Source organism: Microcaecilia unicolor, chromosome 2 (assembly GCF_901765095.1).
Source record: "Microcaecilia unicolor chromosome 2, aMicUni1.1, whole genome shotgun sequence".
NCBI classification, from domain to species: Eukaryota; Metazoa; Chordata; class Amphibia; order Gymnophiona; family Siphonopidae; genus Microcaecilia; species Microcaecilia unicolor.
This window is the reverse complement of record NC_044032.1, coordinates 178,383,619-178,405,431: the sequence shown is the minus strand read 5'-3', so window position 1 is coordinate 178,405,431 and position 21,813 is coordinate 178,383,619. Positions and strand designations below refer to the sequence as shown.

General features: G+C 43.6%; 1 protein-coding gene across 3 annotated transcripts in view; it reads right to left on the bottom strand.

Moving 5' to 3' along the window:
* The window catches only part of DMXL1 (Dmx like 1), a 522,326-nt gene that overhangs the window by 45,627 nt on the left and 454,886 nt on the right, over positions 1-21,813 (bottom strand). For 2 of the 3 annotated variants that reach the window (XM_030193519.1, XM_030193517.1), the window contains one exon: positions 12,073-12,159. In XM_030193519.1, the coding sequence (XP_030049379.1) occupies positions 12,073-12,159 (87 nt within the window). Of the gene's footprint in view, positions 1-12,072; positions 12,160-21,813 lie in introns of those variants that run through there. The other variant, XM_030193518.1, reaches the window with a different exon arrangement.

Sequence of the window (21,813 nt, the reverse complement as noted above, 5' to 3'; positions counted from 1 at the left end):
TTGAGGTATGGAGGTTTAGAGGACCAGAGCCCACTTTTTTATGCAGGGGTTGAGGATGTGCTTTTGTACAACCATATTTATTTTTTAATGCTCTTACCTGAAAACTTCTCTGGCCATATATGATAATATGGGAAGAGAAAAAGGAGAAAACCTCTGCAAAGTCAGCCAAAAGTCCAAGAAAAGCAGTGGTCATCTAGGAAAGGAGAAGAAAACTAAGGGTTCGCAAACTTTTATTGAAGAATTACCCTACTTGACAGAGTCTCAGCTACAGACTTCATCAGGGGTCAACAAAGTCTTCGATATAAGCTCAAAGGGACAGAAGTCCATACACAATCTCCAGGCAGACTTAAATCAAGTTCACAAATTAAGCTTGCAGGAGTTTTCTAATTAGTCAAATCTTTAAAAATGTAGCTGAAATTCATGCTACAATTTCAGCTGCGTTTTTAAAGATTTGACTAATTAGAAAACTCCTGCAGGCTTCAACTGAAAACTTGATTTAAAAATCTTCCTGGAGATTATGCAAGAACTTCTGTCTCATTGATCTTATATTAAAGACTGTGTTGACCTTGATAAAGGCTGTTGCCAAATCTCAGCCAAGTACAGTCATTCTTCAATAAAATTTTATGTAAACCCTCCTCCTTTCCTGGACCACCACCGCTGTTCCTTGGACTACATATGATAATACACCAGATAAATATTCACCAATAAGATCACCTGCTTTCTACAGGTTATACTTCTGTATATACACTCAGCATTCCACTAGCTCTCCTGACTGCATTACCACAACATTTGGCAACTTTGAGGTTGCCAAATATCACCTCCTCCAGGTCCCTCTCTTGATTAGAGGTCTCAGTTATTTTCCCTATTACACACAATTTCCTTACATATCTATGAATTACTGGTGCAATTCTAAAACTAGGTACCACTACTGATGCACCCCGAGGCTGTGTAAGTGCCTCTTATATAATGAAATCTAGGTGCCTAGGTTCTGTAATAGAATATAAATGGGTAAATTTAAAATGAATGGGAGAAAATGTTTCTTCACTCAATGTGTAATTAAACTCTGGAATTTGTTGCCAGAGAATGTAGTAAAAGTAGTTAGATTAGCGGGGTTTTAAAAAAGGTTTGGATGGCTTCCTAAAGGAAAAGTCCATAGACTATTATTAAAATGGACTTGGGGAAAATCCACTGCTTATTTCTAGGATAAGCAGCATAAAATATACTGTACTTTTTTGGGATCTTGCCAGGTACTTGAGACCTGGATTGGCCACTGTTGGAAACAGGATGCTGGGCTTGATGGACCTTCAATCTGTCCCAGTATGGCAATACTTACGTAGCGTCCTCATCAGCACCAAGGGATTGAGGCGCTATGCATTGGGGGAAACCCAAAAAGCATACGCACTGGTCCTCCTTGATGTACGGTGTCGGGGCAATGGGGCATCGGACTCTCAGATACTTGAGAAGTGCCAGCATCAAGAGGAGCATTACCCCTCTGTAGAAGTGGTGTTAGTGCACCAGTCATCGTGCGGCCAGGCCTCGCCACCAGCTCGGCACTGATGACTTCACAGGCTGCCTCTATTCCAGCTCCCATGCTTTTGCCAATGCCCGACCTCAATAAGCAGTTCCGGAGTATGCTTATACAGTTGCTGCAGGGAGTTCCAGCTTTGGCATCAAAGGTGCTTGCGCCCTCAGCGGAACAGCCCCAGGCCTTCTCTGAGGCTCCATCGATGCTAATACCTGGATCATCAACGCTGGCACCTTGCAGGATGTAAGAGTCGAGGCCTGAGCATGCAGTACACCCCCTCTTACACTGGGAGAGGAAGCTTCCTATGTCATTGGTACCCAAATGTACCAAGACAGCCAGCTCCTCCCCAGAACTATCCAAGATCCTGTCTAGGTGACGCTTTAGGTCCACCACCTTCACACCAGGCAGGCAGGTGATCCTCACGCACAGCAGCCACCCAGCTATCTACATGCCTAATAATCAAATCACTAACTACAACAGCTATCCTAATCCTTCCTACGTGGGCTGAAGTTCTCGGAGACATATCCTCGGTGCGAGAGGATAATGCATCCCCTGGTGGGCAGGTCCTTGCTACAGGAGTACTTCCTACTTTACCAGGGTGATGCTCTCCTTCTAGGAGACCTTTCTCCTCCAAGGCAGCACAGGGTCTGCCAGACTGGAGGTGGGACTTCTCTACAACGTCCCTGTAAGTCTCCTCTATATACCTCTTTGTCTCCCTCAGCTCCTCCAAATCTGCTAATGTAGCCTCAAGAAAACGGACCTGTTCTTTGAGAGCTAGGAGCTCTTTGCATCGGGCACATACATATAACTGCTCACCAACTGGGAGATAATCATACATGTGACACTCAAGGCAAAAGACTGGATAGCACCCCTCTCGCTGCTGGACTGCTATCTCCATCTTAGTATTTTTCAGTTTTTCAATAATTTAAAACTTGCTAAGGTATTAAGTATATTAGTCTAATATAAAAAAAGATTTTATCTTATATGGTATAATGTGTGATTTAATTAGTGTTTGCTTCTTAGAAAGTAATGAAATGTAACTAAAACTCTCTATCCTAATTAAAATAACTGACTATAAAGGGGGTGGGGGGTGGGATTTAAGACTAAACTAGGCCCTGTTGTGCCTGCTAGAGGCTATCTGTTAATGTTGTAGTACAAGTTCAAGTTTTAAAACTAGGGGGGAAAGAGTATGGAGACTAGTTGATAAAGTTTGCTTTTTTATATTTTTATTCCGCCTATCAACAACCTACAATTCCTACCTTAAACCCAAATATTTGCACAGAGTAAAATAATGTTCGCTTACCGGAGAAATGTCCTCTTCTCTCTGAACTTCTCAGAAAGAAAGTTAAGTGGGACCTTTCCTCTTTATATAGTTTTGAATCTTAGGGGACTGCTTCAAACAGACCTTTTTAAAGCTAACTCAGTAATCAGATTGCCCTTAATAACCTTTGCAAATGTTCTGCTTCCTCACACATTAATTAATACCTAATTCAGGTCAGTAGCAGTGCTAACTCTCCAGCGGCCATAAAACAGAAAATAACTGTCCTTTAGAACAAAACGTGAGCATTGCTACAATCCTTTTTAATGTTCTTTGGCTGTTAAGTTTCTACCTCTAGAAAAAGTTTCAGTTTAAAAGTATGGGAAAAGGGTTGTATACTATGGTAATGCTTTTCTCACTCTTTTTTCCCCCCCTAAGACTAAACTAGGCCCTGCTGCTGTGCCTGCTAGAGGCTGTTAATGCTGTAGTACAAGTTCAAGTTCACTTGTGTACTGCAATTCTATAAAATGGGTAGTAATACCTACATGACCATTGTGTGTGTAAATGTTTAGAATACTAACACTTATATACGTACTAGCCTGAGCACTATTCTGAAAATACTTTCTCAACTTATATAGTGCGTATCTGCAAGGTTGTGTACACAGAAGCAGACATAGATAAGACAACTACTTAAGCATGTAACTTACAGACTATTATACGTTATGTGCATTGATGGCACACTTTGGTGCCTGCACTTATGCCAGCTGTGGGGGGGGGGGGGGGGGGGGGCTGGGCACTTAAATGTTAGACATGCCAATACCAAGTTATGTTACTATTCTATAACAAAATCTAGGCACCTAGGGTCTAAAATAGGCTAGGTTCCTATCACATGGCCCTATGGTGCCTAAATGGAGATGCCCACTTACAGAACCGCCTCTATATTGTTTTTTCATTTTTTTTTAGAGACCTGAAATAAAAAGTACGATGTCCTCAGCTCTTTTTTCAAGGAGAGACTGGGACCCAAAACCCTGTGGCTCACCACACCAAAAATGCCTTCAAAGTCTACATTGAGGGTGAAGGGAAATCCTCCTGAATAGTGTCTGGCCACTAACTGAGAAGACACCAGAGGGGTCAATCCCAATTAAAACAACTATTGAGGACTACATTCCTGAGAAAGTAAGGGAGAAGTCTGAGTAATGAGGCCTCTGAAGGTGGTCTGACCAGGAACAGTATACGAGGAGAGGATATGAAATGAGTTGGGTGTCCCATAAGTATTTTCAGCCAGCCTCTGAATTTTGGTCCCTATAGTTCCAAGGCTTCTCCCAGTTACCTTTTGGAGAGGGTGAAAGTGACAAGTTCGAGACCGCCTTGTCTATTACCCTGTGCAGGAGCAGAAAATAAAGCCAGAAACAATTTGAAACATATTTAAGAAAGCTGGAATATCAGGTCAACAGCAGTTCGAAGAAGACAGACGGCGACGAGAGCATCGATGATGATGCTGACAGGGTCATTACAGAAGAACGTCTGCAGCAGTACTTCAGTATTTCAATGAAGATGTGAAATGACACAGACTGTGAAGTTTATGAGGAGTTCTCTGGTGAAAAGGATGATTAAGGATTTTTTTTAATGCCATTGAGGATAGCCACATTGAGCCTGCAAAGAGGTGGGAAAATGTGGGATACAAATGCAATAAATAAATAAATAAATAAATTCTGTGTTAGATACATACACCTACCGTTAATTCTAGTTAGCTATAAAGTGGGCTAAAAGTTTGTTATATTGTAATTACAATTTCTCAATAATATTTTGCTATATCATTTATAGCTAGGCCTAGGCATGAGTGAAGTGGCTGGAGTTGGCATATCACCCAAATGTGTTCACCTGTTTCTTTTTATTTCAAGCCCAGGACAAAATGAAACTGTCTTCATTATTAAGATGACTGCTTCTCTTGGATCTTTGTGTGAGAAATGCAACTGGTAAAAAATAAACTGGCATAAAACACTCATGCATATAGCACACATGTACAGGGGAGGGGGAAATGTAAAAATGCATATAATGTGTGCTTTATATGTATGAAAATACGATAAAAATTGTTTTGACAATTTTTAGATTGGCCATTATTATTAGTAATTCTACAAGGAAATGAGTTTCAATCATTTCCTCTAGGTAAGTGTCATATCTGATCCTTTCTCTTCCAATTGAACACAATGTTGTTTTAACACCATTACACATCAATAAGGGGTCCTTTTGCTGTTACATGTGGACTAATTATATTTCTGTTTTTAAGATATTATGTTTAGTATGATTTAAGTTTTATGATTTGGTTTTTTATTTAATTTGTGTCTGTTTAACAGTTATCTGCCCTTGACACAGACTTTCATAGGTGAAACATGGTCATGTCAGGCACAGTTTATTTTTTTTTTAATTCTTCTGCTTTAATACAGTGCCTACTATCTTACCATCTGGTCTGTGTGATCTGCTCTTAGTCAGCAGCACTTATCGAAATAGCAGATCCTGTCATCCAGATAAGTGTTTTTGAATATTCATCAAGGAGAGACGACAGGAAAAAAAAAAAAAAAGATTACTAGAGACTCAGTCTTTCTAACATGGGGATCCTTTAATGTTGTCCTTTCCTCCAACTGTAGTTTACAAGATTTATTTATTTGTTGCATTTGTATCCCACATTTTCCCACCTATTTGCAGGCTCAATGTGGCTTACATGGTACCGTGAGGCGATCGCCTTTCTGGTATGACAAATACAGAGTGATATTATGGTATAATAAAGTGCATATGTGACACAAGATAAAGACAACACCCCTAGGTGACCCAACCCTACATCCTTCTCTCTACTAGGAAGAAAATACAATATCTTGGCTGCCTTAAGGCTAGAATCAGGCATCTCAATCTAAGAAGATCCCATACATAGCTGTCAGATTTAACAAGAATCATTTGGAATGTGTGAGGAGGCTTACGACTGCTCAAGGATAAAGGATTCTGCTACAGATTATCATCTCTCATGGCCCATCCATGAGACTGAGAATTCAGGCCCTAGAAAATAAGAGTCACCAGCTCTTCTCTTCCAAACAACCTTTCCACTGAAGCATTACCCCTTCTAATTAGGTAATCTTCTTCTTCCTCTTGCCCTAGCCAGGGGAATGCTCTAGTACTCCAAACACTGCCCAAGGTCAATCTGTGGCTCCCTCCGTGCAAGGATACAGATTAGGGATAGGAAAAGCACAAAACGGAACCTGAAGTTACTGCTGAAGCATGACCGACTGGGATTTTTTTTTTTAAAGTTCTTGGATTGCAACATTTTCTTCTTTATGCGTCACAAGCTTAATCTGGCCTTAAAGGAAGCCTCATCTGTGTAGAGAGGCAGGCTGTTCCCACCACTGCTTCTTTAGCTGTGAGGTGAGAGAAGACCGCTGACATGTGTGTTACCTGTAGAAACAGTAACACAATAAAACACTGGAACTAGCAGCTTCCAAGGGCTTCCTCATTTGTCCATTAGAGGAAAGAAAGAAATAAAGGGTCTGGCCTGCTTTACTTATGTATTTTTGGTAGAAAACAGCAACAAAATGACTGCTGATCACACGAAGCCTTATTCTATGCACATCATGTAGTCACAGCTCAAATTGGGGAAACCCTCTACTTTTGATTTTGGCTGGGTGCTAAATCACCCACGCCAGACCAATTATTGCACCAAATGACATACTGGTCTGCTAGGACTTACCTGCAGTGCATCACCTTCCTGTTTTTCAGACGTATTAGAAGAGAGCATTGAGATCACTTCAGACACCCTGACCAAATCCAACATAGCACTACAGGAGACCAGGAGGTATGCTGAAAGCCTTTTTTTTTTTTTTTGGCTAAACTTTACTGCCTTCCTCTCTAAGGAAAAAAAATAGTGTACTGTCAGTAGCTCTTGCTGTCAAACCCACCCATAAGGGTGATAGCGCAAAAACTGCGGAGTTATGAAGAGACCAGAAAAGAGAGATATCAAAATAAACAGAGAGAACCCCCCCCCCCCCCCCAAAAAAAAAAAAAAAAAAATTCTACATGATTAAGTACAGTGCAAATACCATTTAACTAAAGCTAAAATATCTCCCCAACTCTTTTTTTCTCTAGTGTATACACATTCAGGCCTTCCAGTCTCTTCTCATATGACTTATGGCACAAACCCTATACCATTTTTGTCACCTTCCTCTGGACCGCTTCAAGTCTTATGTCCTTGAAGAGACACAGCCTCCAAAACTGAACACCAATGACATGAACAGAGGAATCAATACCTCCTTTTTTCTGTTGTTGATGCCTCTTCGCTATGCAGCCTAGCATTCTTCTGGATACAGCCACCACCATGTCGCATTGTATTGCCGCCTTGAGATCCTCTGACACCCAAGGTCTCTCTTCTGATCTGTGCATATCAGTCTCTTTCCCTCTACTGCTTACTGCTGTTTTGGATTTGTATATCTCCAAGTGCATCAACTTTACTTTGCAGTTCTTCACATTAAGGATTCAATTCTACAAATAGTGCTGGGAAACCCTTATTATGCATGCAACTTCCAGGAATGCCCCTGATCTGCCTATGCCTCTCCCATGGCTGTGCCCCCTTTTCTGAACCGGGTGTAAATTTTATGTGCGGATCCTGGCACCTAAAGATACATGCCTAAATTTAAATTAATGCCAATTAGCACTGATAATTATTAGTGCCCCATTATTGATGAAAATGGGTTCATTTGTCAATTGCTTATGCAATTGGGTACACACACAAATTTACACATGCAATTTTGAGCACCATATACAGAATTAGGGTATATATGCCATAATTTGTATTTGGACATTTTTACTGCTCTAATTGTCTATTATTTATGTTTCACTTATTCTTGCTGTACAGCACCTTGAGTGAATTCCATCAAAAAGGCAGTAAACAAATCCTAATAAATAAATTTTAACTGCCAAATATTAGACCATTCTTCTAATTTTTGTAGATCCCCTCCTTTGTTGTCTACTCCTTCTGGGGTATCCATTCTGTTGACGTCACTGATGAGTAATGCAGCCACGGCGTTCTACAGTTGAGCGTTTTACAACCGATAGTCCTTTTCATTTTTCAACTTAAGGAAGCTATATAGCCACATTTCTCTTGGTTTATCCACCAGCCACAACACAAGAGATTTATTTGACCCCTGATGCAGGCTCTGGTGCCAAAACATGGCCGTGTTGGGTCGTTTTTAAGCTATCCATATTAAAGACTTCCTGATTTCCTCTGAACTGTCCTTTTTTGTCCATTGCTTTGTTGCACGTGAGGATTCCTCTCCTCCCTTCTTGTTTTTCTGTAAATCTTAGTGTCATCAGCAAAAAGGTAAATCTTTCCTTCTAACCCTTCAGCAATGTCGCTCATAGTATGTTGAACAGAACTGGCCCCAGTAATGATACCTGAGGCATTCCACTACTTACCTTTCTATTCTCTGAGTAAACACCATTTACCACCACCCTCTGCCATTTCTCAGTCAATCAGTTTCGAGTAGAGAAAAGCTTCTCTAACAACATCAAGATGACTTTTGGTCTGGATAAGTATGTTAAGACAACTTCCCCTAGGGGACAGTTGAGCAAAACTGAAAGCATCCCACTGACTGATAACTGTGAGTTAAAGGAACTTGAACAGAAAGGTGTATATAAATATGTAGGAGTGGAGGAAGGAACAACAATCAAGAAGAAATCACTGAAAGAAAGAACCAGTAAAGAATATTATAGGAGACTAAAACAGATACTGAAGAGTGTATTAACATTAAGGAATAGATACAGGTCATTAATCAGTTGGCAATTCCTGCACTTTCATACAGCTTGAAAAACTGGATGTGTGAACCAGAAAACTCCTCCATGCCCACAAGGTCACTTATAAGAATCAGTGTATGCTAAGACTACATTCTCAGAGCTGAAGGAGGAATGGGTCTCACAGAAACAGATTAGATAATATCATAGGCTTGCAGACTTATTTAAAAGCATCCATCAGATCTAAATGCACAAAAGGTGTTGAAATAGGAAAGAAAAAGTTCCAGAATCCATTTCCATCATTAACCTTGGACAAGCATCCCAAAGTGTAGAAGGAATAGGTAGCACCATAAGGGAAGGAAACAAGAGAATTTGCAAAGGAAGAGAAAAAAATCAAGGAATTACATCAACAGGGATGGAGCAACAAGTGGCCAATGCCTAAGTACAGCGGGAAATACAAAATGTTACTCCGTTGATCAAAACTGGACACATGAATGGTTAAGGAAAGGTAAATTGAAAACTAAGAATGAGCAATTGATAGTTGCAGCCCAGGCAAGCAGATTATGGATGAAATGGTTTACTGCATGCATAGAAAAAATGGTGCAACAGACAAATGTAGATTGTCATAATATGCTGGAAACTGTTACTCATCTTGTAGTTGGCTGTGAAGTTCTGATGGCAGAAAATCTCTATACAGAAAGGAATAACAAGGTGGCACATCTTATTCATTGGAAACTTTGTAAATACTACATCATCACTGTATCTGAAAAAAACTGGGATCATGACCTTAAGAAAATCATGGGAAATTAAGAGGTTGTGATCACTTGGGACATCCTGATTCCAACAGAGAAAAGGTGAGTGCCAGGAAACAGAATACAGCGGTGAATGAAAAACAAAACAAAACACCAGAACGACCTTGATTATAGATACATAACGGCAGATAAGGGCCAAATGGTCCATCCAGTCTGCCCATCCTCAGCAACCACTTGTCTCCACCATCTCCACTGGGAGGCTATTTCATCACCCTTTCTGTGAAAAAATATTTCCTTAGATTACTCCTGAGCCTATAACCTCAACTTCATCCTATGCCTTTTCATTCCAGAGTTTTCCTTCATATGAAAAAGGCTCACCTCCTGTACATTAATACCATAGAGTATTTAAACATCTATCATAACCCCTTCTCTTCTATCTTTCTTCCAGAGTATGCATATTGAGTAGTCAGTAGCCTCTGTCATAGATTTTATGACAGACTACTGACCAATTTTGTATCCACCCTCTGGACCAACTCCATCCTGTTTATATCTTTTTGTAGGTGGGTCTACAGAATTGTATACAGTATTCTAAATGGGGCCTCAACAGACTTAAATAAGGGCACTATCACCTTTTTTTCCTGCTGGCCATTCCTCTCCCTGTGCACCCAAGCATTACTCTGGCTTTGATCATTGCCTTTTCTACCTGTTTGGTTACCTTACAATCATCAGATATGAACCCCAAGTCCCGCTCTTCTCTCGTACACAATACTTCTTCGCCCCTTATACTATACTGTTCCCTTGGATTTTTGTAACCTAAGTGCATGACCCTGCATTTTTTAGCATTAAATCTTAGTTGTCAATTTCTGGAACATTCTTCAAGTTTCGCTAGATCTCTCCTCATGCTATCCACACCCTCCACGGTGTCCACCCTATTACAGAGTTTGGTATCATCTGCAAAGAGACAAACCTTACCGGACAGACCTTCCATAATGTTGCTCACAAAGATGTTAAAAACAGCTGGCCCAAGGACTGATCCCTGTGGTACACCACTGATAACATCCTTTTCCTCAGAGCAAATGTCATTTACCACTTACAGAAGTGTCAGTCCCAAGATCTTTAAGGATCAATAAATGCAGTATGAGACCAAGAAAATGTGGCAGAAGGATACAGAAATATGTTCCAACATTTTGGGTGCTACAGGTCTCATTAAAAAGAATTTCCAGGCACACCTGAATAAATTGGCTATATATGTAACATCTTATGAATTCCAGAAGGAAGCTTTCTTTGGCACAATGCAAGTACTTCAGTGAGCATTAGCAGTAAATTTGAAAAACTGGGGTCATATTTCACATACCCTGGTTTAGGAGTGAGGTATATAACTGTCTTGGTACACACAAAAATAACCCATTTGGAGACAATGTCCCCTGTACCCCTTGGTATAGTAAACCAGAGCCCATCTGAGTCTATTGCCAAAGGGGGAGAGAAATCAGCCCAAAAGGACTTGACCATAGTATCCCCGGACTCGGTCTATATTACAATGGAAATCTGGGACTACAGCCTTCTCAGAGCTGCTGCACCAGGCCACACATCTACATCATCTGTTGCAGCCAGAGAAATAATGAGAATCTGAAGGAAGCACCAGCCTCCCAAAAGAGACGTTAATTTAGCTCTGCGCTTTTGCCTTCTGGCTCCTACTGGCAGGGGGACATAACCCACTCGTTTGGATGGTCTCGATTTGTTTCTTCAGTTCAGTTCTATTCCTTATTGACCATAAAGGAATAGAACTGAACTGAAGAAACAAATAAAAAAAAAATAGAAAAGGGGCTTTCAAATAAAAATAAGAATCAAACACAAATATTTGACAGTATAGTTCAATGGTTTCCAAAACTGATCCTGGAGGCACACCAGCCAGTCAATTTTTCAGGATATCCACAATGAATATTCTTGACAGAGATTTGAATGCAGTTGAGGCACAGCATGCAATCTCTCTCATGAATATTCATTATGGATCTCCTGAAAACCTGACTGGCTGGGTTGCCTCCAGGACCAGGTTTGGAAACCTCTAGTCTAGCTCATTTGTACTCTTCCCATCTAAACAAACGAAAATACAAGATCTCCACTTAGTTCACATGCAGTACATCTCTCTTCCAATGTATATCATTTAAAAGATTTATACGTGCTCACTGTTACACTTCTGGGCAATGTACAAGCATACATTCACAGTAATACAACAGCAATAAAAACAATACAATACGTCAAACAAAAATAATCTAAGTAGCTAGCTACCAAGACCAGTGTGCCATGTTCCCTGGCAGCCTACCATGCAGACATAGCTACATGAGTGCTTGTGGTTTTGCTACAGCTTCACACTTTTCATATTACCCACATTGTCATTTATTCTGGCAATACATTATACACTAAGAACAACCTACTTCATTCTCCACAACAAACTAATTAGTTTCTTAAGTGCCCACAAAATAAACATGTGGTAAGTCTGCCTATGAAGTGTTTATATGGGTCCCTTTGTATTAGCAACAATAAAGTACTTCTTCATATTATCTCCAGCATTGGATATGTCCTTTGGTTAGCCTTTACTCCTGCTTGCTTTGTGTTTATATGGTATTTCATTTTTTAGTTCTCTACAGGGGCTTGATACTTGTATTTACTCTTTGTTAAACATGAACAGATTTTTGCTGAATATAGATAAAGCTTGACAGATGTTATTACTGAATAAGCTGAAGCTACAAATAAAATCTTACAATACTTACTTTGTTGACTGCAAAAGCAGTAATGATGTCTGATTCTTTATGGATAATTCTTGCTTTACCACCTGGATAACCAACATCTGCTTCTATCTGATTAAAAAAAAATTCAAAATAAAACAATATTTTTATTACCCAAATTAATTTTGGGGGGACTGCATGTATCACATGCACAGAAGTGCTAAGCAGCATTGGTGTCAGTTCACATATTAACATCCTATTTTTTTTATTACAAGGATTTGTAGACTTAATTTTCCTATGTGTGTGGCAAAGCTTACTTTGAGTATGCAAGTCAATCTAGATTTTTATTCCAGTTATCTTGCTATCTTTAATACCTTAAAATATTTCATTATTTTCTTGCTGTTTATAGAAAATGACATATAAGCATAACTACTTTTGCACTCAGTTTCACTCAATACATAGGGATAGTTGCATTAAGTCATGTCATATACATTTTTTAAAAGTGTGTTGCCTTTAACTAAAAGAAATCAGTAGCTTTGAAAAAAATATTTCTTTATATGTAGCTATAGATTTGCACATGTCAACTTGAACATTTCTAACCTGGAAAAACTAAGGTCACTATTAGACCAATATTCAAAAGTTCAAGACACCAAATAATACTTAGCCCAGTTAAGCACTTATTTATTTTTATCATTTCTAGCTCACCTATTTCTAAGCGAGTTACCAAAGTACATACACACTTAAACTTAAGTGCCTTTTTTAAAAAGTTGTACTGAAATTTATGTATGAAAAAAGTGGAGGGGCCTCATCAAGGGAAAGAAGTTAGATGCTCAACATTAATTTGCAGAACTGGGCAACTAAATCAGGCATATGGAATACAGTGGAATAAATTAGGCATCTGTTTTAGACATCTAAAGTTTGATGCCTAGCTCTTCTGTAAGTGTCAAATTAAATTATATGATAATTTGGAAGGGTCAGTACCCTTTTGTTTCTGTCTTCCAGAACATTTAGGTAAGGAGTTTCTTCAAACAGCAGCATCTCAAGTGGGTTTCATGCACATTTCTCAAAAACATGATAGCACATCTGTCTGTCCTCATATCCATTTGTTTGCATATGTACAAAAGATGTTTATGGACTAAGCAAAACCATAAGAAAGGACTAGTGAGCTACAGGTAGCAGGGAGGCCAGGCTCCACCACCTGAATATGAAAGGATCCCATAAAAAGTCATCAGAGGTGCCACGGGTGATGAGAAGACTAGGCTCTGCTACAAAAACAGAGAGGATCCAATAGGGAGTGATAATGGGGCTATGTGGGGACTACTTCTGAACACGATTGGTCCTTCTCTGAAAGTGTAGTCAATAAGTACCCTCCTGCTGCAGAAATGCCCCCCACCTCCGGAAGGGGAGGAAGTATAACAGCAACATAATTCTTACACTGCTAAGATTCTTATAATACAAAACTCTGCAAATCAGCTACTTAGAATCTACACAGTGAGCCTTCCATAACAGCACCAATTTTCAGGATACAAATATCTGCAACTGTACCCTTGAAAAAGGAACACTTCCTATTGGGAAAACTGAACTAGTCAGACAGCTGTACATCCCTAAAGTTTACTCCTAGTTTGATAGAATTTATGAAAATTAGTATGTATGTCAATAAGATGGATTTATTTTATGTGGGCAGCATGTCAGGATTCCTAAGGTATAGTGATCTATCTAACTATCTACATCTAAATGTATAGAGTGCATGCAGGTATAAATTTGTGTAGGAGCTTAGATTCCAACTGTGGTTCATTGTAGGAACCTATTCTATAAATGCAAATAGGCACCTATGTTGCTTTATTAAAAAAGGGTATAAGATCAGTCCCTAGAAGCCTCTATGCATCCTTTTAGCATCAGCCCTGTTCAAACATAACTAACCAGGATGCAATATAACAGCCAACTAGAAATTATTTGTTTGGTTGTCCATAACTAATTCTGCAGAGATCAAAAGAAAATCTTGTGTGGATCTGCTATAGTCTTTATTGAACTGCTTTTTTGCAATCCAATCCAAACTGTGAAGGATGAGTTCAAGTCTATGAACATGAAGGCTTTGAAAAATATTGGCAGATGACTGGCTATTTAAGGTGGAAATCTGATACCACTTGAAATTGAAATTTGGATTGAGTGGGCAGTAGTGCCACCAGTTATGAAGAAACTTACTATAAGGTAGCTAATTTGCTAGGGCCTGAATATAACAGATTCCACAAGCTCTAGTGATCACCACCAAAATTATGAATTTCAAGGTGATGCTCTTAAGTTCACAGGCATTTTGAGGCTCAAAGTGATCTTCTGCCAGTTGAATAAGTACCATGCTAAAGCCTTAAGATGCTACTAGTAACCTACTATTACTACTTATTTCTACAGTGCTACTAGACATACACAGTGCTGTACACATTATATGTAGATACTTTCTCTGTCTCTAGTTTGTTTGTTTTTTTGTACCTGGGCAATGGAAGCTTAAGTGACTTGCTCAGGGTCACAAGGAGCTGCAGTGAGAAACAAACCCAGTTCCCCAGGATCTCAGCTCACTGCATTAACCATCAGACTATTCCTCTACTTGATGGGAGGCTTCAAATAAAGCGAAGTTACTTACCTGTAGCAGGTATTCTCCGAGGACAGCAGGCTGATTGTTCTCACTGATGGGTGACGTCCAACGGCAGCCTCAGGATCGGAGATCTTCCTAGCAACAAAGTTTGCTAGCCCTTGTGCGCACATGCACGCACCGCTCATGCGTGACCGTCTTCCCGCCCGAGCGTGCTTCTCAGTCAAGTAGAAAGCAAAGGGAAGACACAACCCCAAAGGGGAGGTGGGCGGGTTTGTGAGAACAATCAGCCTGCTGTCCTCGGAGAATACATGCTACAGGCAAGTAACTTCGCTTTCTCCGAGGACAAGCAGGCTGCTTGTTCTCACTGATGGGGTATCCCTAGCCCCCAGGCTCACTCAAAACAAAGAACATTGGTCAATTGGGCCTCGCAACGGCGAGGACATAACAAAGATTGACCTAAACAAAAACAACTGAGAGTGCAGCCTGGAACAGAATAAAAATGGGCCTAGGGGGGTGGAGTTGGATTCTAAATCCCAAACAGATTCTACAGCACCGACTGCCCGAACCGACTGTTGCGTCGGGTATCCTGCTGTAGGCAGTAATGAGATATGAATGTGTGGACAGATGACCATGTCGCAGCCTTGCAAATCTCTTCAATAGTAGCTGACTTCAAGTGGGCCACTGACGCTGCTATGGCTCTAACACTATGAGCCGTGACATGACCCTCAAGAGTCAGCCCAGCTTGGGCGTAAGTAAAGGATATGCAATCTGCTAGCCAATTTGAAATGGTGCGTTTCCCCACAGCTACTCCCCTTCTGTTGGGATCAAAAGAAACTAACATTTGGGCGGACTGTCTGAATGGGCTAGTCCACTCCAGATAGAAGGCCAATGCTCGCTTGCAGTCCAATGTGTGCAACTGATGTTCAGCAGGGCGGGTATGAGGACGGGAAAAGAATGTTGGCAAGATAATTGACTGGTTCAGATGGAACTCCGACACCACCTTGGGCAAGAACTTAGGGTGAGTATGGAGGACTACTCTGTTATGATGAAATTTAGTATATGGAGCATGGGCTACCAAGGCTTGGAGCTCACTGACTCTACGAGCTGAAGTAACAGCCACCAAGAAAATGACCTTCCAGGTCAAGTACTTCAGATGGCAGGAATTCAGTGGCTGAAAAGGAGGTTTCATCAGCTGGGTGAGAACGACATTGAGATCCCATGACACTGGCGGAGGTTTGACAGGGGGCTTTGACAAAAGCAAACCTCTCATGAAGCGAACAACTAAAGGCTGTCCAGAGATAGGTTTACCTTCTACACGGTAATGATAAGCACTAATTGCACTAAGATGAACTCTTACGGAGTTGGTCTTAAGACCAGACTCAGGTAAGTGCAGAAGGTATTCAAGCAGGGTCTGTGTAGGACAAGAGCGAGGGTCTAGGGCCTTGCTGTCACACCAGACGACAAACCTCCTCCATTTAAAAGAGTAACTCTTTTTAGTGGAATCTTTCCTGGAAGTAAGCAGGACTCGGGAGACACCCTCCGACATACCCAAGGAGGCAAAGTCTATGCTCTCAACATCCAGGCCATGACTACTACTACTACTACTATTTAGCATTTCTATAGCGCTACAAGGCATACGCAGCACTGCACAAACATAGAAGAAAGACAGTCCCTGCTCAAAGAGCTTACAATCTAATAGACAAAAAATAAATAAAGTAAGCAAATCAAATCAATGTGAACGGGAAGGAAGAGAGGAGGGTAGGTGGAGGCGAGTGGTTACAAGTGGTTACGAGTCAAAAGCAATGTTAAAGAGGTGGGCTTTCAGTCTAGATTTAAAGGTGGCCAAGGATGGGGCAAGACGTAGGGGCTCAGGAAGTTTATTCCAGGCGTAGGGTGCAACGAGACAGAAAGCGCGAAGTCTGGAGTTGGCAGTAGTGGAGAAGGGAACAGATAAGAAGGATTTATCCATGGAGCGGAGTGCACGGGAAGGGGTGTAGGGAAGGACGAGTGTGGAGAGATACTGGGGAGCAGCAGAGTGAATACATTTATAGGTTAGTAGAAGAAGTTTGAACAGGATGCGAAAACGGATAGGGAGCCAGTGAAGGGTCTTGAGGAGAGGGGTAGTATGAGTAAAGCAACCCTGGCGGAAGATGAGACGGGCAGCAGAGTTTTGAACCGACTGGAGAGGGGAGAGGTGACTAAGTGGGAGGCCAGCAAGAAGCAGATTGCAGTAGTCTAAACGAGAGGTGACAAGGGTGTGGATGAGGGTTTTGGTAGAGTGCTCGGAAAGAAAGGGGCGGATTTTACGGATGAGAGCCAGGGACTGGAGGTTGGGATACAGAAGCACCCCCTCGTTCTGAGTGATGAGGGTTGGAAAACACTCCAATCTCCACAGTTCTTCGAAGGACAACTCCAGAAGAAGAGGGAACCAGATCTGACGCGGCCAGAAGGGTGCAATCAGAATCATGGTCCTGTGATCCTGCTTGAGTTTCAGCAAAGTCTTCCCCACCAAAGGTATGGGAGGATACGCATACAGGAGACCCTTCCCCCAATAAAGGAGAAAGGCATCCGATGCTAGCCGGTCGTGGGCCTGAAGTCTGGACAGAACCGAGGGACCCTGTGATTGGTCTGAGCAGCAAAGAGATCGACCAAGGGGGTGCCCCACGCTTGAAAAATTTGACGTACCACTCTCGAATTGAGAGACCACTCGTGAGGTTGCATTATCCTGCTCAGCCTGTCAGCCAGACTGTGGATTGGAGAAACATGCCGTGACGGCAAGCCCAAAGCTACATCTGGATGGCTTCCTGACAAAGGGGACGAGATCTGGTGCCCCCTTGCTTGTTGATGAAATACATTGCAACCTGATTGTCTGTCTGAATTTGAATAATTTGATTGGACAGCCGATCTCTGAAAGCCTTCAGAGCGTTCCAGACCGCTCTCAACTCCAGGAGATTGATCTGAAAACAGGTTTCCTGGAGGGACCAACGTCCTTGAGTGTGAAGCCCATCGACATGGGATCCCAACCCGAGGAGAGACGCATCCGTTGTCAGCACTTTTTGTGGCTGAGGAATTTGAAAGGGATGTCCCAAGGTCAAATTGGATCGAATAGTCCACCAATGTAGGGATTGGAGAAACCCCGTGGACAGCTGGATCGCGTCCTCCAGATCCCCAGTAGCTTGAAACCACTGGGAAGCTAGGGTCCATTGAGCTGATCTCATCTCATGTGAAGACGGGCCATGGGAGTCACATGAACTGTGGAGGCCATGTGGCCGCGCAATCTAATCTGCCGAGCTGTGATCTGCTGAGACGCTCGGACCCAGGAAACAAGAGCCAGAAGGTTGTCTGCCCTCACCTCGGGGAGGTAGGCATGAGCAGTCTGGGAATCCAGCAGAGCTCCTATGAATTCTAGTCTTTGAACTGGAAGAAGGTGGGACTTTGGATAATTTATCACAAACCCTAGTAGCTCCAGGAGTTGAATAGTCATCTGCATGGACTGTAGAGCTCCTGCCTGCGAGGTGTTCTTCACCAGCCAATCGTCGAGATAAGGGAACACATACACTCCCAATCTGTGCAGCGACGCCGCTACCACCGCCAGGCATTTGGTAAACACCCTGGGCGCAGAGGCGAGACCAAAGGGCAGTACACAATACTGAAAGTGCTGCGTTCCCAGACGGAATCGAAGATACTGTTTGTGAGCTGGCAGTATCGGGATGTGTGTATAAGCATCCTTTAAGTCCAGAGAGCATAGCCAATCGTTTTCCTGAATCATGGGAAGAAGGGTGCCCAGGGAAAGCATCCTGAACTTTTCTCGGACCAGATATTTGTTCAGGGCCCTTAGGTCTAGGATGGGACACATCCCCCCTGTTTTCTTTTGCACAAGAAAGTACCTGGAATAGAACCCCAGCCCTTCCTGCCCCGGTGGCACGGCCTCGATTGCATTGGTGCTGAGAAGGGCGGAGAGTTCCTCTGCATGTACCTGCCTGTGCTGGAAGCTGAAAGACTGAGCTCCCGGAGGGCAATTTGGAGGTTTTGATATCAAATTGAGGGAGTATCCCAGCCAGACTATTTGAAGAACCCACCAGTTAGGAGGTTACGAGAGGCCACCTTTGGTGAAAAAATTTTAACCTCCCCCCAACCGGTAGGTCGTCCGGCACGGACACTTTTATGTCGGCTATGCTCGCCTGGAGTCAGTCAAAAGCTCGTCCCTTGCTTTTGCTGGGGAGCTACAGGGGCCTGTTGAGGCGCACGCTGTTGACGTGAACGAGCGCGCTGGGGCTTAGCCTGAGCAGGCTGGCGAGAAGGTGGATTGTACCTACGCCTATTAGAAGCATAGGGAACATTCCTCCTTCCCCCATAAAAATGTCTACCTGAAGAGGTAGATGCTGAAGGCGTCTGGTGGGAGAGTTTGTCGAATGCGGTGTCCCGCTGGTGGAGCTGCTCTACCACCTGTTCAATCTTCTTGCCAAAAATGTTATCCCCCCCGGCAAGGAGCATCTGCAATCCGCTGCTGGACTCTATTCTCCAGGTCAGAGGCACGCAGCAATGAGAGTCTGCGCATCACTATACCTTGAGCAGCGGCCCTGGATGCAACATCAAAAGTGTCGTAAGCACCCCTGGACAGGAATTTGCGACACGCCTTCAGCTGCCTGACCACCTCCTGAAAAGGCTTGGCCTGCTCCGACGGGAGCTTATCGACCAAGTCCGACAGCTGCCTCACATTGTTCCGCAAGTGGATGCTCGTGTAGAGCTGGTAGGACTGGATCTTGGACACGAGCATAGCAGAATGGTAGGCCTTCCTCCCAAAAGAGTCCAGAGTTCTAGACTCCCGCCCCGGGGGTGCCGAGGCGTAATCCCGAGAACTCTTCACCCTCTTGAGAGCGGAGTCCACAACGCCAGAGTCATGAGGCAACTGGGTCTTCATCAACTCTGGGTCTCCGTGGATCCGATACTGGGACTCAATCTTTTTGGGGATGGAGGGATTAGTTAATGGTTTCGTCCAGTTTGCCAGCAATGTCTGTTTGAGGACATTAAGCAGGGAAACAGTGGACGGCTCCTTAGGTGGCGAAGGATAGTCCAGGACCTCGAACATCTCAGCCCTGGGCTCATCCTCAGTAACCACTGGGAAGGGAATGGCCGTAGACATTTCCCGTACAAAGGAAGAGAAAGACAGGCTCTCAGGGGGAGAAAGCTTTCTCTTTGGCGAAGGAGTAGGATCAGAAGGAAGACCACAAGACTCCTCATCAGAGAAATATCTCGGGTCTTCCTCTGCCTCCCATGAGGCCTCACCCTTGGTATCGGACACATGTTCCCTGACTTCAGTCTGAATCCGGGCCCGTCTCAACGCCGAGGAACTATGTCCTCGATGGCAGTGTCGAGAAGAAGACTCCCGCGCTGCTGGCAATGAAGCTCCCTCCAGCGACGTCTACGGGGAGTCAACTTGGGTGGCAGCAGAAGCCGATGCCGCAAGCGGTACTGGCATCACAGTCCTCACCACGGGGGGGGGGGGGGGGGGGGGGAGCCAACTGCCGCATCTCTCGACGGTACAGACAGCGCAAGCACCGGCGGTACCGGAACAGATGGTCGCAGCAGCCCTTCCAGGATCTCTGAAAGAATGGCTCTGAGACGCTCATCTAGAGTGTCTGTCGAGCAAGGCAGTGGGGCCGGTACAGGTGACGAAGTCAGAAACAGACTGGGGCGAGGAGGCGGTACCGGGCTGTCCAGAGACGAGCGCATCGACACCTCCTGTATGGAGGGTGAGCGGTCCTCCCGGCGTTGACGCTTCACGGGTGCCGACTCCGGCGCCCCGTGACGCGAAGGCGACCAATGACGGTGCTTCTTCGCCTTCGCTCGAAGCACGTCACCGGTACCTCCCAGTACTGACGAGGAAGACGTGGAATCCACACGTCTCCTCGGGTCCGGGTCCGAAAGAGGTCGGTCAAAGGGGGCCTGTACCGCAGGAGCCCTCGAGACAGGTGGAGACCCACTTGATGGCTCACTGCTACCAGCGTGGGAGAGTCTCTGGACAGCCATCACCTGCCCTCCTGACGTCGATGCACTCTCCGATGCCGACATCGATACCGTCGAAGACCTCGGTACCGCTGGCACCGTCGAAGTACCGGATGGGGCTCTGAACAAAAGGTTCCACTGAGCCAATCTCGCCGCCTGGGTCCTCTTCTTCAATTGAAGACACAAAGTGCAGGCGTCGGGGCGATAACCAGCCCCCAGACACTGAAGACACGAAACATGCCGATCAGTGAGTGAGATCGTCCGGTTGCACTGTGTGCACTTCTTGAAGCCGCTGGCAGGCTTCAAAGACATGGGCGGAAATATTGCGCCGGCGAAGTCAAAATTCGCAATGATGCCGAGAAAAGGCACCAAAACTGGGGAAAAACCCGTAAGGGCGGCCAAAATGGCTGCTCATGACAATGAAAGGAAACTTATGGGGGAAAAAAAAACAAAACTAAAAAATACAGGAAAAGTAAACTTTTTTTTTTTTTTTTTGAAAACAAAGAACACGAGCGAACTCGCTCAGAAAAAGAATCCGAAGAGCAGCGAAAAGCGGCGATGGCTTTCTCTGAGGCACAGAACAACCGAAAACAGCCGTCCTGGGCCGCGGAAAAAAAAGAGACTGAGGAGCACACTCGCGCTACGGGTGGGAAGATGGTCGCGCATGCGCGGTGCGCGCGAGGGCTAGCAAACTTTGTTGCTAGAAAGATCTCCGATCCTGAGGCTGCCGTCGGACGTCACCCATCAGTGAGAACAAGCAACCTGCTTGTCCTCGGAGAACTTATGTTACTCTGACCCAGACTCCTCTTCTACCAGGTGGTAGGTGGGGGGAGTGGAAGAACACTGACTGCTCTCAAAGGTATAGTTATCTTTTCTGCTTAAGTCCATATAAACTCAACTGAGATCTCACTCTCGTCCTAGATAGCACCAAAAGCCACAACCTGTTTCTCAGTTAAAATCCAGGACAGGGTTTTGACTGCCCCTAAGGGTATAAATTTAGCAATGACAGTGAAACTCTGGTTAACCTTCTAGTAGGAGAGGCTAAGGTTTTACGTAAGCCATTGTCCACTTACAATCTCTGACTGAAGATTCAGACTCAATCTATTCAATATTCTACTAAATTGTCCACTAAGTCAACCTCACAGCAAAAGGAGACAATTATAAAGGAGTTCTGTTCCATTTTGGAACTTTTT